The sequence below is a fragment of the Numenius arquata genome, chromosome 9 (genome assembly GCF_964106895.1).
Source record: "Numenius arquata chromosome 9, bNumArq3.hap1.1, whole genome shotgun sequence".
NCBI classification, from domain to species: domain Eukaryota; kingdom Metazoa; phylum Chordata; class Aves; order Charadriiformes; family Scolopacidae; genus Numenius; species Numenius arquata.
The window spans coordinates 58,617,557-58,631,903 of record NC_133584.1 but is presented as its reverse complement, the minus strand read 5'-3'; the positions used below and the strand labels follow the sequence as shown (position 1 = coordinate 58,631,903).

Sequence of the window (14,347 nt, the reverse complement as noted above, 5' to 3'; positions counted from 1 at the left end):
CACTCCAGCCGTAACCTGTGATTTGATGAGAGTTGACTTGGCCTCTCTGCACTGGCTGAGGCTCTGAGCGAATGCTGTGAGCGCTCGAATGCTCGTGCAACAGCAGCCAGGACTTCATTCTGCTGGAGTCTACTTTGCTAGGTGACAAGAGGCCTGTGCTGTGGCGTTTTAAGGTCCTCAAGCCAGACCAGCATGTAGCTTCTGAATCCCAGTCTGGGGTAGATACCAGTGTGGCAGCTCCAGACATGCCCTGAGCAGGGCACACAGGGTGGAACCCGGGAGGACCGGAGCCTCCCATGGCAGATGGCAGCTGCCAGAGAGGTTTGGATTCCTGTTTTGAACTCAGCAGTGCTGTTCTCAGGCCTCCTGACTCCAGTAAGACCGTGTCTGGTGGTCTCCTGCTGAACTGAAGACCACCGAGTGAGTAGAAGGGAAAAACAAGTGATATTACAGATAAAGAAGGCGATTTAAAGCTTCCTATAAACTTCTCTGCCCTTAAAGTAATCTTTGCTTAGAAGAGACCCTTCTGCCTTCTGCAGGGCTGCTGAACTGGTCATCTGCAAAACCAAGTTAGACTTGAAACCAGTGAGATGACATTTGAAAGAGTATTGGATGTTACATGTAATAACCTGCCTGTCACATCTGAACGTGTCACCCAGACAATGTTTGAAGCCTGATGTTAAGCTCGTGCTGTCTGAAGCGTTCAGGGGGATGGTAAATCTCCCTCCTGGTGGCAGCTCGATTTGCTTGTGCAAATAGGATGAGATTTGCCAGAATTTAAGGAATAGAGACCTCTGTGTGACTCCTAGAGGTGGGTCTGACCCAGGAAAACAGCATGGCTTTCTCTCTGGTGCTTCCCGCCACCAGAGGGACCTCATCAGACGTGCCCGTTGCACAATTCCAGCAGTAACAGTGCTTTAACGTGCTCTGGGAATTGCAGTAGGATCCTTCCTTCGTGCAGACCCACCGCACCTCCCAGCTCTATCTCAACGCAGGAGCTAAACCCCTTTAAAAACCTGTCAGTCAAAGCTTTTTGGGGAGATGACCGATTCCTCATCTGGACAGAAGGCTTTCCATTCCTCCGAGCTGATAGATGTTAATTCCCCATCTTTTCTTTGAAATTGTAATCGGCCGGGCTGAGTCAATTGCTTGAGGTTCACACCCTGAGCCACGTCGGTGAGAAGTTATTGAAGGGATTAGCCTGAATTGTCGGGGCTGGTAGCGCGAGGGAAAGCTCGTGGGATTCTAGTCTTTACAGTATAAAAGTGAGGCAAAATGAGTCTTTACAAAAAAGTGAAAGCTAATTTGTTCCTGTGGGCATTTGTTAGGTCTAAACTGAAGCTGCCGCAAAAGACTATGTCCCTGTGGTCCTGGGTGAACAGGTCTGAAGAGCTTTGCAAGTTCCAGAATCCTCTTTTTGAGGCCAACAGCCTCGTCATCTGGCCCTCGGTGGCCCCGCAGAGCCTGCAGCTCTGGGAAGGTAAGCCAGGCTTGCTTTTTCTTTCATTTTTTTTTTTAATTACAGGCAATATATATATTTTTTTGTGTCTACCTGTAAAGCTTCTGAAGTGTTGGCTGCTGTTGTCTCTGCTCTGTACGTCTCCGCTGATGGTGATCTCGCTCCCTTTGAAAATCTGTTCCAAGATATTTTTGGCATGTGCCATCCCCAGAGTGATAACACTACGTCCTTCTGAGGTTTGGTGACATGTTAATCTTTAGTAGTGAGCTTTCCTAGTACCATTTTGTCTTCTCAGCACAGTATTTCTGCAGTGACACAGCCTGATCTATAGATGTTCTGCAGGCCCAAGGCTTTTCTGTATCACCCAAGGCTTCTCCATCCCGTGGGCACTGAAGAGTTTCACTGAATTTCACTGAATTTTCACTGAATTTTTTTTTTAGAGTTGGAAGGGACAATATAGATCATCTAGTCCAACTCCCCTGCTGTAGCAGGATTGCTTAGAGAATGCTACTCAGGACTGCATCCAGGCGGGTCTTGAAAATCTCCAAAGAAGGGGACTCCACAACCTCCCTGGGCAGCCTGTTCCAGGGCTCTGGCACCCTCACCGTGAAGAAAGTTAGTTAGTGAAGCAAGATGTGGACTGAATATGGATTAGTCTGATCAGTATAGGAGGAAAAAAAGGAATGAAACCCCCTCATTTTCTCTTTATTAACCTTATTTAATAGAATGGTGGACTTGAAGAGGAGGGTCAGTATTTCTAAATGCTATTTAGGGAGAGAAGGTAGGGAAAAAATGCATAAGCTGTACTCAATTACTTGAGAGCTGATGGAATATGCATGAAGTTTCCTCCTTGCAACAAGAAACCCTTCTGACTTGTGCTGTCTCTGGGCTTTCCAGGCATCTTTCTTCGGTGGAACAGGCCTTCCAAGTTCCTAGACGAAGCCCAGGAAGAAATGATCAGCATTATAAAATACAACAAGGAACTCCAGGCCAAGGTTAACGCCTTGAGGAGGCAGCTGGCGGAGATGGAAACAGATGACAGGATGCAGGAGAACCTGTGAGCTGGCAGGGCTCTGCCTCAGGTTCTTGCCTTTCCGGTCCCTTTTTGCGTTAAAAGACTGAACGTGGAAAATGCATGTGTTGCCAGAGCCCTTTGGGTCCAGCCGACCCTCGGTCCTCCCGCTGCTGAAACCTTCACTCCACACTAGATTCCTCCCTGCTTTTTGGGGAGGGCTTTCTGTTTTGTTTACAGAAGACACACGCAACCGGGCACAGCGTCCTCTCTTGGCAGCTTCTCTGTCTCGAAATCGTGTACGGTGTGAGCAGAAGCTGGAATCTCTTACCTCCACCCAACCGCATGGATGACCAGGAACGGGCCAAGAGACGGCATGTTTCAAATTTATTTTGGACTTTTTCTGGTTTTCGTTGAACTCTCTAAACACTCAACAGGATTAAAATATGGAATTATGTCTAGATAGGTAAAGGCATTTTGTCTGAAAGCACTTTTCCTCTCCAAGAGTAAGTAAGGCAGCTTAGTTCTTTAGTTTCCTTGAAAAAAAAAAAACCTAGAAAATGGTATAATGTAACTACAGGTTCTACCAGTCTATATGATACTCTCAGTAGCTTTCACACCTAACACTTGATTTTTTTTATTTTTTGTTTTTTTATTTTTGTGTTAAGCATTGGCTTGGGAGCAGCGAGTTGAATACCAAACCCAGAGCAAGACATTTCAGTGCAATAGAGAACCGAGGTAGGGATTCTGCTGCTAATGTTTAAAGCCATGGCCTTCGGGTGGAATCGTCCCTCCTGGACAAATATCTCCTAAGGAATAACAAACTTCTTTATTCTACCTGGAAAACAAAAAGGTTTAGTAGTTGGCGGAGGTGTTCACTTGCAAAACAGTGGCTCAGAGCTGTGTTTTTAATTAGAACTGAGCTGCTTTCTTGAAACTTGGGGCTGCACTGGCTGGTTTTGTGCACTTTAAGCGCACGAGCAGCGCTTCATCTAGAGCCCAACAAAACACTTTTGCTCCACCTGGTGCGCTTTTTCCTCTTGTGCTCTTACTCTGTGCTTTGTGAAACATCAGAAGGAGTTGGAAGTTAAGGTGATCTAACATATCAGGTAGCTGCTGCAGACTGAGAGGCCATCACACCACAAAAATGCTAATTGTTTAGGTCATTTGTAGCTGCTAAAACTGCTTAAAGACTTTAGGGATAAGCTTTTCTTTTTTTTTTTTTTGTATTTTGTAGCTGATCTTTGTGTTTCCATGACTGCCATCTGCTTTTATAAAATCGAAGTTTTTGCTAGAGCCCTTTTTTTTTTTTTTTTTTTTTTTCCCCCCTCTAAAAAGAGAGATAAGAGTGGGTCTGAAATATTACCTCACCTAGACATTTCTTCAGCTGGATTCCGTCGGTAGCCGCGAGTGACTGAGAAGACTTGAATTAACAACAGCTCACGTGGCTGGGATTTATTTTACGAGGTGCTTGCTTTTAGCCTGTTCCTACCGAAATGACCGGAGCTGCGTTAGGTCAGTGTTGATCCCTTTGGGAACTGTTGAGCTTCCGTCATGCTTTATGCTGTTTTCGGAACGAAGCTGCCTTTATTTAAAAGCCACTTCACTTAAAGATAGATAGATGTGAAAGTGTAGGGTCTTTTAGTTGTCATAGAAGTATCTGGAGAGTAATCTGCAAAAATCATGTAATCACTAAATAATCTTAAGAGAAGTTCTATAATCAAGGAAACTATATAAAATTATGTGATAGTGACTAACTGCTACCTTAATGCCTCTTGCTTCAATCCTTATTTCCTTAATTATTTTCTTCTTGACTAACCTAAACGTAGTCCTGAAGTCATCTGGCTTAAAAAAAAAAGAATAAAAAGATCCCTTTTAAACCATTGTTCACGTAAGGCAGAGGAATAATTCCTCCCCTACTTGTAGTAATAATTTCTTTTTAGATTTGGAGAGTGGTGGTCTTGTCAGATTGGATTTAGGGAACGCTGCTCAGGACAGCTGGTGAGCCCCACTGTGTAACAGGAGGGGTGGCACAAGTTGTCCATGCCTCCTTCCCACCTCCAAACGCTGGCTTCTGGAGCTGCCTTCTGGCCATGTGGCAAATAAAAGCTCTTAAAATTACTGCTCGCCCTTTTAAAAATTATGCCTGTGGGATCTGCACCTGCCTGGGTGTTGTTTCCCTCCCCGATTCACGATTTCTGCTGTTCCTCCACATCTGAAATACATTCTCTCCGGCCAGATGGGAAGGATTCAGAAGGCGCTATTTTCCCCGTAATAGACTATACATAAAACACACTTAAAGGTTATGTAATTTCCTAAGGTAGTAATTATATATTGAGCTAAATAATAGAGAAGCAAAGAGGGGTGGTTGGTTTTGTGGTTTTTTTTTTTTTTTTGATCTAATTGCCTGGCTGCTCTAGTCTCTCGTGCAAACTGCAGGCGTCGGAGGAAATTGGGCAACCAGCTGTGACAGCAAACAAAAGGCAGAAAATTCTCTCCGCGTTAGCGTTTCATCCTCGCTGTGCTCTTGCCTTGGTGGCAGCGTGGGTCACAGCCTTGGTGTGACGATGGCGTGGTCCTTCTGAGCAGTTCCTTTCCCCCATTCCTCTGTCCTGCATCACCCTGTGGTCACCACAGACAGCGGGAGCCTCAAGTTTAACCTGTAAATCATCTTCATGAGATGTCACCCGGAGCAGTCCTGCAAGGTCTTTCATGTGGTGGGGTTGAGATGAGATGTGTGGACCTTGAAGGTCCTCCTGGGAAAAGATAGTTCTTATGTCAGGCTACTTGCACGTTCTCTCTTAACCTTTTCATTCCCAGTGCTTCCCAGGCTCCAGTCTGGTGGTCACTGGTCTAACACGCAAAGGAGCGCTCCGGTTCTTTCCTTACCTGCACGTCCGCCTTATTTATTCACATATTTCATGCTGATGATGGGCTTGCTTCCTCTGAGAGGGGGACTATCTGCTGGGTTCTGCCCTGTGAAGCTGCCGAGACCCTGTTTGTAGGTGTCCTGCGTTGTCCTGAGCTGTAACCACCGTGGCAGCGCCCAGCTTTGGCTCTTCATCCCGACGCTGCCTTACCCTCTCGCTGACACCCCGGTTCTGCTCTTTTTTGCACATAAATATTTGTGTTTATGATAAGCTGGACACTGAGGGACCCTCCCTTTCCCAAACTTTGGGGTCAATCAATGTGGACGCTCTGCCATTTACCAAAAAAAAAAAAAAAAAAAAAAAAATTAAAAATAAAAGGGAAAAGGAACTAACTTGCACAGTTTTCATAAGGGAAATGTGTACCTTCAATATTTTGATTGTATCGATTTAACGTTGATGAATGTGGCGACCGGTTTAAGTGCACTATTGTCCATGTTGCATATGATATAACTTTAAATTGCACTGTATACAGCGTAACGTGTGCTTCGCTACAGCCTTGGGAAGTGCTGTCGTGTACAGGTTCCTGGAGGAGGGGACAATGTCTGTACTCCCTTTTTTTTTTTTTTTTCCCCCCCTGTGACACTGAACGGCACCGCGTGATGTGCGCTACCTACCCCTTAAATAGTACAAATTCCCCGTGGCGAGTGCACTCCTGCCCTAAAACATCTGGAATTGCTGATTGGACTTGGCTGCTGCATCAGTCTTGATTATTATTTTTTTTTTTTTTTAAAAAAACAAAAAAAAACCAAAACCATGAAATAAGCGGCAGGGCTGGGAGTCGTGTGCTGTTGTTAGATGTATGCTGGACGTGGACAGGATCCCGGCCGCTGTGGTGGTGAATATATTGCAAAAAAAACCTAAAAAACAAAACAAAACAAAAAAAAAAACAGGAAAAAAAAGTACCAAACTTGAGAAAACTCGTGGTGGCTTAAATTGCTTAGCCATTTTGGGGGGAGCAAAACAGATACAAAGTGGCTGTAAACTTTGCTGTAGATACCTGGAGAACATAGTAGAAATGTCTGTTCAAATTAAAACCTTGGAAGACTCTAAAAAAGTTCTTTAATTCCAGTGCTGAAGCTTCTTTATTAATATCCGCTGAGGGGGATGTGTGTGAGACTTGGGTGTATGCTCTTGCCTGAAACTTTGGTTCTTTTCATCTCGTCGTGTTTTCTCCTATGGCTGGATGGGGTTTGTGCTGCGTGGGAAGGAGAAGGTTGAGACCCTGAGTCTGCCCGTGGTTTGCAGAGCTCTGCTCCCGTGGTTTTGGTCTTTTGACACCAGCTCTGACCCTGATGGATAAACAGTTCAGTTAACTAAGATTTTATGCTTGTATTGAAAAGAAGGCGGGTTTTCGACAGGAGGGTTGTTCAGACCGAAGCAAGAAGTCCATCAGTAGACCTGGGGTCAAGGTTACCTACTGTTTTTTTAAGGGAGGTGGGTACTTCGTAGAATCATAGAATGGTTTGGGTTGGAAGGGACCTTAAAGATCATCCAGTTCCAACCCCCTGACCCCTGGGACACCTGTCTAGGCAGGGACACCTCCCACCAGACCAGGTTGCTCAAAGCCCCATCCAGCCTGGCCTTGAACCTCTCCAGGGATGGGACAACCACAGCTTCTCTGCGCAACCTGGGCCAGTGTCCCACCACCCTCACAGCAAAGTTCTTCCCCACATCTCATCTCATCTCCCCTCTTTCAGTGTCAAACCGTTCCCCTTCATCTCATTGCTCTCTCTCTGATGAAGAGTCCCTCCCCATCTCTCCTGGAGCCCCTTGAGGGACTGGAAGGGGCTCTAAGGTCTCCCCGGAGCCTTCTCTTCTCCAGGCTGAACCCCCCCAACTCTCTCAGCCTGCCCTCCCAGCAGAGGGGCTCCAGCCCTCCCAGCATCTCCGTGGCCTCCTCTGGCCCCGCTCCAACAGCTCCATGTCATTCCTGGGTTGAGGACTCCAGAGCTGGGTTCCTCAAGCTTTGTCTTGTAATACCTTCATGGTATGAAATACAAACTTTTTTGTAAAACCTTTCTGGTAGGAGTAAGGGTTGGTTCAGAGTTAGGGTTTTTTGGGGCAGAGAGCTGCTTGCTGTGTGTGCACTGTGCTTCGTCTCATCACCTGCCGTTGTTTTAGTGGTGCTTGGAGCATCTAAGCTACTGTGGTGATGTTCTACATGGTCGTGGAGTCTGGAAACCAGTGTTAACCAGTGGATTAGATGTGGTGTAAGAACAGCGTAGTGCTGGTGCACTAGGCTGAGACCTGCACTTGACCTGAACCTCCTTTCCCTGAAGACTTGATGATGGTGCTGCCGGCGGGAAGAGGATTCTCTCCATTTCTTATTTAATCAGCTGTTTCAGGGGGAAAAGAGAAATTTGGACTACGGTGGGGTGAGTACAGAGCTCTGGTTTCTACAGTTCTCTAGGTTTGGGGAAGGAAAAAAAAAAGGAAGAAAAAGCTGTGCCTTGCTGGGAAAAAGCTTTTTCTTCCACGGATCCTTAAGGGGCACTTGCGCAACATCAAATACATGAAGAATCCTGGCTGCATCGCCAGCGGTTGGCAAAGCTGCCGTTGCACAACGGGGAGGGCTTTGGCACCGCTGAATTAAAATGCTGCTTTTCTCCTCCACCTCTTTTTTTTTTTTCCCTCCTCGCTTCTGCTGGTCCAGCTGTTTGTGATTCCACGTGGCACATCGGATTGGGAAAACCGGTAAGGAAAAGCAGCCCAGCCAAAAGGGAAAAGCCCTGTAGCCTGAGTCAGCATCCGCGGTGCTCAACGCTGCAGTGATGCTTTCAGTAATTAATTCACAGGGAGGGTTTCTAAGGTGAAAACCCACGTGGCTTAGACGAGCTGTCATCTAAGGCTCTGTCACTGCAGCTGGATCTTCATGTAGACTGAAAGGATGATTGAATCTTTTCCTTTATTTTGATTTTTTTTTTTTGATTTTTTCAGGCCCTGGCCTGGGCTTTGGGAGACTGAAGTCCTGGTCCTGCCGCTGCCAGAGATTGCTGGTGTCATCTCAAGTGATTTACTTCATCTGCAACAGTCGTGGATGAAGAAGTGCACTTTCTGAGTGAATCCAGGCAAAATTCCCTGTTCTCCTGTGCCTCTTGTGTGTTTACTGTTTGGGACAGAGAGTGCTTGGGTTTGCACAGCATTGATCACCTCTCGCACCTCTCGCGAGGTGATTCTGCCCCTCTACTCTGCGCTCGTGAGACCCCTCCTGGAGTACTGTGTCCAGCTTTGGAGTCCTCAACACAGAAAGGACATGGACCTGTTGGAACGGGTCCAGCGGAGGGCCACGAGGATGATCAGAGGGATGGAGCACCTCTCCTATGAAGACAGACTGAGAGAGCTGGCGTTGTTCAGCCTGGAGAAGAGAAGGCTCCGGGGAGACCTTATAACAGCCTATCAATACCTGAAGGGAGCCTACAGAAGAGCTGAAGAGGGACTCTTTGTCAGGAAGAGTGGTGACAGGACAAGGGGCAATGGTTTTAAATTGGAAGAGAAGAGATTTAGATTAGATATAAGGAAGAAATTCTTTACAGTGAGGGTGGTGAGGCACTGGAACAGGTTGCCCAGGGAAGTTGTGGATGCCCCATCCCTGGAAGTGTTCAAGGCCAGGCTGGATGGGGCTTTAAGCAACCTGCTCTAGTGAGAGGTGTCCCTGCCCATGGCAGGGGGGTTGGAACTAGATGATCTTTAAGGTCCTTTCCAGCCATTCTATGATTCTATGATTCTATGATTGATCAAAGCTCTAGGCACTAACCTGGATCTGAGCTATCAAGTATATCATGACGCCCGGGTGGAAGTAGAAGAGAAGAGAGGGTGGACCTCAATCCTGGCCCCCTACTAACATTATAGAAAGCTGCTCACTTAGCTTGATTGTCAACAGGAATGAAAACAGCTGGTCTACACAAATACCATATTCTGTGGGCATGAGCCTTGTATATGTGCAGAGCAGAAACCAAAGGGAGAGCACATCTCCATGGCAAGAGGTTTGTTGTGTCTCCAGATGTCACAAGAGGCCAGGAAGAATTCCTTCTGCTCAGCTTTCCAAGCACTGAGGGCTGCCAGGAAGGTGGGCAAATTCATACAGTCCTCTAGGTTGGAAGGACCTTTCAGATCATCAAGTCTAACCATCAACCCAACACTGACAAAACCACCACTAACCCATGTCCCTCAGCACCACATCTGCCCAGCTTTTAAGTACCCCCAGGGATGGTGACTCCACCACTTCCCCGGGCAGCCTGTTCCAAGGCTTGACAACCCTTTTGGTGAAGAAATTTCCCCCAATATCCATCCTAAACCTTCTCCTGGCGCAACTTGAGGCTGTTTCCTCTTGCCCCATCGCCTGTTCCTTGGAGAAAAGGCTGATCCCCCCTCACAACGCCCTCCTTTCAGGGAGTTGTAGAGAGTGAGAAGGTCTCCCCTCAGCCTCCTTTTCTCCAGGCTAAACACCCCCAGCTCCCTCAGCCGCTCCTCACAAGACTTGTGCTCCAGACCCCTCACCAGCTCCGTTGCCCTTCTCTGGACACGCTCCAGCACCTCGATGTCTTTTCTGTCGTGAGGGGCCCAAAACTGGACACGGCACTCGAGGTGGGGTCTCACCGGTGCTGAGTATTCAGCAAGTGGGCTGAGGGGGAGCAGGGATGAAGATCACGAAAACCCTGTGAGCAGGAGGGAGGTTAAGCCCAAGGCTCTGGGAGAGGCTGTTCCAGAAGGCTTTGAACAAGAGGAGCAGTTCTAGACGCTACATGGAAAAGGAGAAGGCGGCGGCAGCTGCATGAAGCAGAGTGAGGAGAGCGACAAGAGCACTCCTGGAGCCATTGGCTCCGTGGCACCGTGCTGCTTCCAAGGGGATGGATGGTTCTCATCTGCTGCTGGAGACTCCAACAGCAGAAGTCATTCCCTGGTCCCCACCCTGGCCCTTTTGGAGGTGCTCCACACAAATCCCAGCTCAGAAGTGCCCCATCACACGCTGTGCAAAAAATACTCCGGAGTTTGCCAGTCTTTTAATAATCTGCTTCTCCTAGAAGAAGGGAACGCTCTCTGCGCTGCCATTGCTTGGGCTTGTGTTGCACCTGAGCGACACCATGTTAAGATTGTTGCTGTTTTGGAACCGTTTGAGGGGGGAAGGAAAGAAATCGGATTAACCGCTGAAGAATCAGATCCCTGAGGGGCTGGCTGCAGATATTGCTCTCCAAATTAGGAGCATCCTTAAATCTGTAACTCAGCTGTGAGTGAGGAAGAAAGGGTGCTGTCCTGTGAAGGTCAAGCTGTCCCCCTTCCTGAATTAAAACCAACCTTTTGCTGTCCTCTCTCCCTTTCTTCAGCTCCCAGGATTTCTTTCTGTTGGGAACATTGCCTCAACACCCGGCCCAGATCTGACTTTCCCTTCCCCGTTATCGTGGCCTGGAGAGGTGGAGCAGCTTGCTGGGACACGTCCTCCTCTCTCCCCCTTGGCTCTTTCAATTTGCATTCCCAATATTCCTCCATTAGCGCGTTTCTGAACTTCAGACTGGCTTTTCTGGTTTGCAGTCTCTCAGACATGGATGTTTTTAAAAAAAAAAAAAGACTCCCAAAACCTTAAAATCTAGATACGGTGAAAAATATAAAGCATACAAGCATCTCTGGTTTGGAACCTTCCCTCTCTCCATGGAGCACTTTTTGGGGCACTCTTGGTCATACCCAGATGTTCTGTGAGCAGGATACACCCAAGTGAGGACTAGTGAGGTACAAGGCTGTGCTGACCACTGAGAAAGACACCCCGAGTGTCTTTGCTGCCCGGAGGGGCGCTCGTTGGGTGGGAGGGTTGGCCTCGGCTGCTTGCTGGAATGGAACATCCAGGCTGCTGAGATGCCACCACCCACCAGGGGTTGGGTTTTCTCCCCTTTAGGTTCTTCTGCCTTCTGATGTTGAGGTTTGTCCTCTTGTACCTTTGAGCTGCTCCCTATGGCATCTCGACAACCCCACCTCTGTCCTTGGTTTTACCTTTCTTATCTTGCAAGGCTCTGTGCTCTTTCTCACAATCTGGCAATCTCCTCGGCTCTCGCAGGCAGGGTTATCCAGCTGCGCTGTATCAGGGAGGCCTTGGATCACAGCTGAACCTGGAGGACGGGGTGGTTTCAGGGCCAGCTCGCTGTGAGCTCCGTCCAGCTTGTGTTGGTGCCAGCTTAATGCTCCAGGTGGTCGCCTCGGTGCTGGAGGAGGTAACGGGGTTATGAAATCACTCCGGCTTCTTTGTCAGACTGGGGGATCTGCCATCCTGCTGTGATACTGGTCTAGAAGAGAACTTTATGTTGAGTCAGGCTTAGGAGATACAGTAAAACCACCAGTGGGCAACTTTAGGTGCTCCGTGCATCATCCTTCCCAAGCAGAAAAAGCCTTTTTTGCTCAACTCCATGAATATATCGGGGGCCCTGAAGACAACGGGATCTTTTCTTTTTTACCTCTGTGGAGTGGCAGGTGAGATCTGCTTGCACTCACTGCAAGGCTGGATCCATGGTGCCTTTCCTGAGCACAGCCATGGGGTCAAAGAATCATAGAACAGTTTGGGTTGAAAAGGGAAGGGGCTGGAAGGTCTCCCCGGAGCCTTCTCTTCTCCAGGCTGAACCCCCCCAACTCTCTCAGCCTGTCCTCGCAGCAGAGGGGATCCAGCCCTTGACCATCTTCGTGGTCCTTTGTGTCACACTCACTGTGACTGTGGACGCTTTGAGTCACTAGAGGCTCTGCTCTTCCTTTATTTTAATTCGGTGGCAGACGACTCAGCCTGGAAAAGTGACTGCCGAGGTGATGGTATCATGGAGGTCTAAGTTACATTGGCATGGAGAAGGTAAAGAACAACAATTTGTTCTGCCTCACACAAGCATTAGGGTGCACCAGAGGAAATTATCAGTTGAAACAAAAGGAGGTGTTGTGTGGTTCATCTGGGGAGCTCATGGCCATGGGGCATCAGAGGCGCCAAACACGATGTGCATTCAAAAAGCATCTAAATATGGGAGAGAAAAATCCATCCGGGGTTATTTAACACAAAGACCTCAGCTGTCACTCATAGTCCCTGAGCAATACGGTATCAGGATGCCGGGGAAGCACTGCTGTTAGATTTTCCTCCATGTACTGCGGCCTGGCTGGCTGCTGGTGGCCTTTGAGACATCGTACAGGGCTCAGACAACCCTTCAGTTGACTCCATTTGCTGCAGACACTGCACAGTCTCTGGCAGAGGGAGCGATGCTGCTGGTGCTCCCATCCCTTGGCTTCCCCAGGGGCTCTAAATGCATTTTTTTCGAGGTTCGGCAGTCCAACAAGAGAGTTTTTTGCGTTTATTTTCCTACTGTAGCTTTTCCTCTCTTAAAGAGAGACAGTTGGTTTTGTGAATGGCACTTAACAGTTCTTTCAGACTCAATTAGGCACTTGGAGCCAGGAGCTTGGAGGCTTCTACAGCCAGAAAAGTGTTCCCCCCCCCGCCCCAGCTTCTGTTACACCGTGATTTTTCCAAGATGTCCAGGCTTTGTGAGCTGAGCTTTTAAAAAGTGTCTATTTGTTAGTGGCTGAAGGCCTTGGGAATAGTGGCCAGTCCTGTTTCGTTTGCTCTCCTAAGGTTGAAATGCTCAAAAACCAATTTCATTTATCACTTCTTTTTTTTCTTTTCTTAAAATTTTTAAAATGTCAGGGCTCTGTCCCAACCCCGCACTGACTTGAATCTCGTTTTATCTCCAGCAAATGCCAGGGATTTTTTTTTGGCAGACGTGATGACAAACCATCCTTCCCTCTGAAATGACTGGACAGTGAAACGGGAATGTATTTTTTTTGAGTTTTTTTTTTTTTTGGTTGGTTGGTTTTTTTTATTTTTTTTTTTTTCCTTTTGTTCTGAGTATCGCGGTGCAGCGTTTCGTGCAGGGTCTCCTGTCCCTGCCCCGATGCTGTGTCCCGTGTCCTGCCCGGCCAGGCATTAAGCGATGTGATTAATGGCTGTCGCAGGCGGTTGGCTCTGCCTCTGATCTCCAGGCTGGGGAGATCTCTGTGTGTGTGTCTGTGTGTGTGTGTGTCTCTGTGTGTGTGTGTGTCTCTGTGTGTGTGTGTGTCTGTGTGTGTGTGTGTGTCCACGCGTGTGCGTGTGTGTGCAGTGGAGGGCTTTATTTTGCTTAGCAGAGCTCTCGTGAAAGGTTTCCCTCCCAGCAAATTGTTTCTTGTGTTTCAATACTGGTCTTTGTCCTGGCTGTAAATTAAGACCTAAAAAACAGAGTACACGCATGTATTTTTTTAATGACGCTTTTCTCTACTTAGTTCAGCTCGCCAGAGTATTTCCTTTAGGTACCTTTAACAAAAGGATTTAAATATTTCAGGATTGCTGAGCTAAAGGTTCCAGCTCACTGAGCTGTGCGCTCAGAGGGGCCTGGGATTCTTCATATGTCATCTTTTCATGCTCTGGACTCCTGCCCAGGCAATGGCTCCCAAGAGCAGGACACTGCCATGAGAAACGGAGCTGAGCTGGCTTAATGCAAGCGTGTAAGAATGTCCAGAGGGAAGGCAGAAGCATCTCCACGCTTGGTCTCCAGCAACCAGCACCAGCAGATAGTTAAAGAGAAAATATAGGGAGTGGGATATTAGGGCTTGGGGGTGTTGGGGGATGAGAAGCTCAACAGGAGCCGGCGACGTGCGCTGGCAGCCCATAAAGCCCGCACCCTGGGCTGCATCCCCAGCAGCGTGGCCAGCAGGGAGAGGGGGGGGATTCTGCCCCTCTGCTCCGCTCTGGGGAGACCCCCCCCAGTGCTGCCTCCAGCTCTGGGGCCTCAGCACAGGAGAGACATGGAGCTGTTGGAGCGGGGCCAGAGGAGGCCACGGAGATGCTGGGAGGGCTGGAGCCCCTCTGCTGGGAGGACAGGCTGAGAGAGTTGGGGGGGTTCAGCCTGGAGAAGAGAAGGTTCCGGGGAGACCTTCGAGCCCCTTCCAGTCCCTCAA

General features: G+C 48.2%; 1 protein-coding gene across 1 annotated transcript in view; it reads left to right on the top strand.

The window, feature by feature from the left end:
• The window catches only part of MTMR9 (myotubularin related protein 9), a 29,717-nt gene extending 25,398 nt beyond the window's left edge, over nucleotides 1-4,319 (top strand). The window contains exons 9-10 of the mRNA XM_074153340.1: nucleotides 1,329-1,480; nucleotides 2,357-4,319. Of these exons, the coding sequence (XP_074009441.1) occupies nucleotides 1,329-1,480; nucleotides 2,357-2,520 (316 nt within the window). The 3' untranslated portion in view covers nucleotides 2,521-4,319. The remainder of the gene's footprint in view (nucleotides 1-1,328; nucleotides 1,481-2,356) is intronic.
• The last annotated feature ends 10,028 nt before the right edge of the window (nucleotides 4,320-14,347 follow it).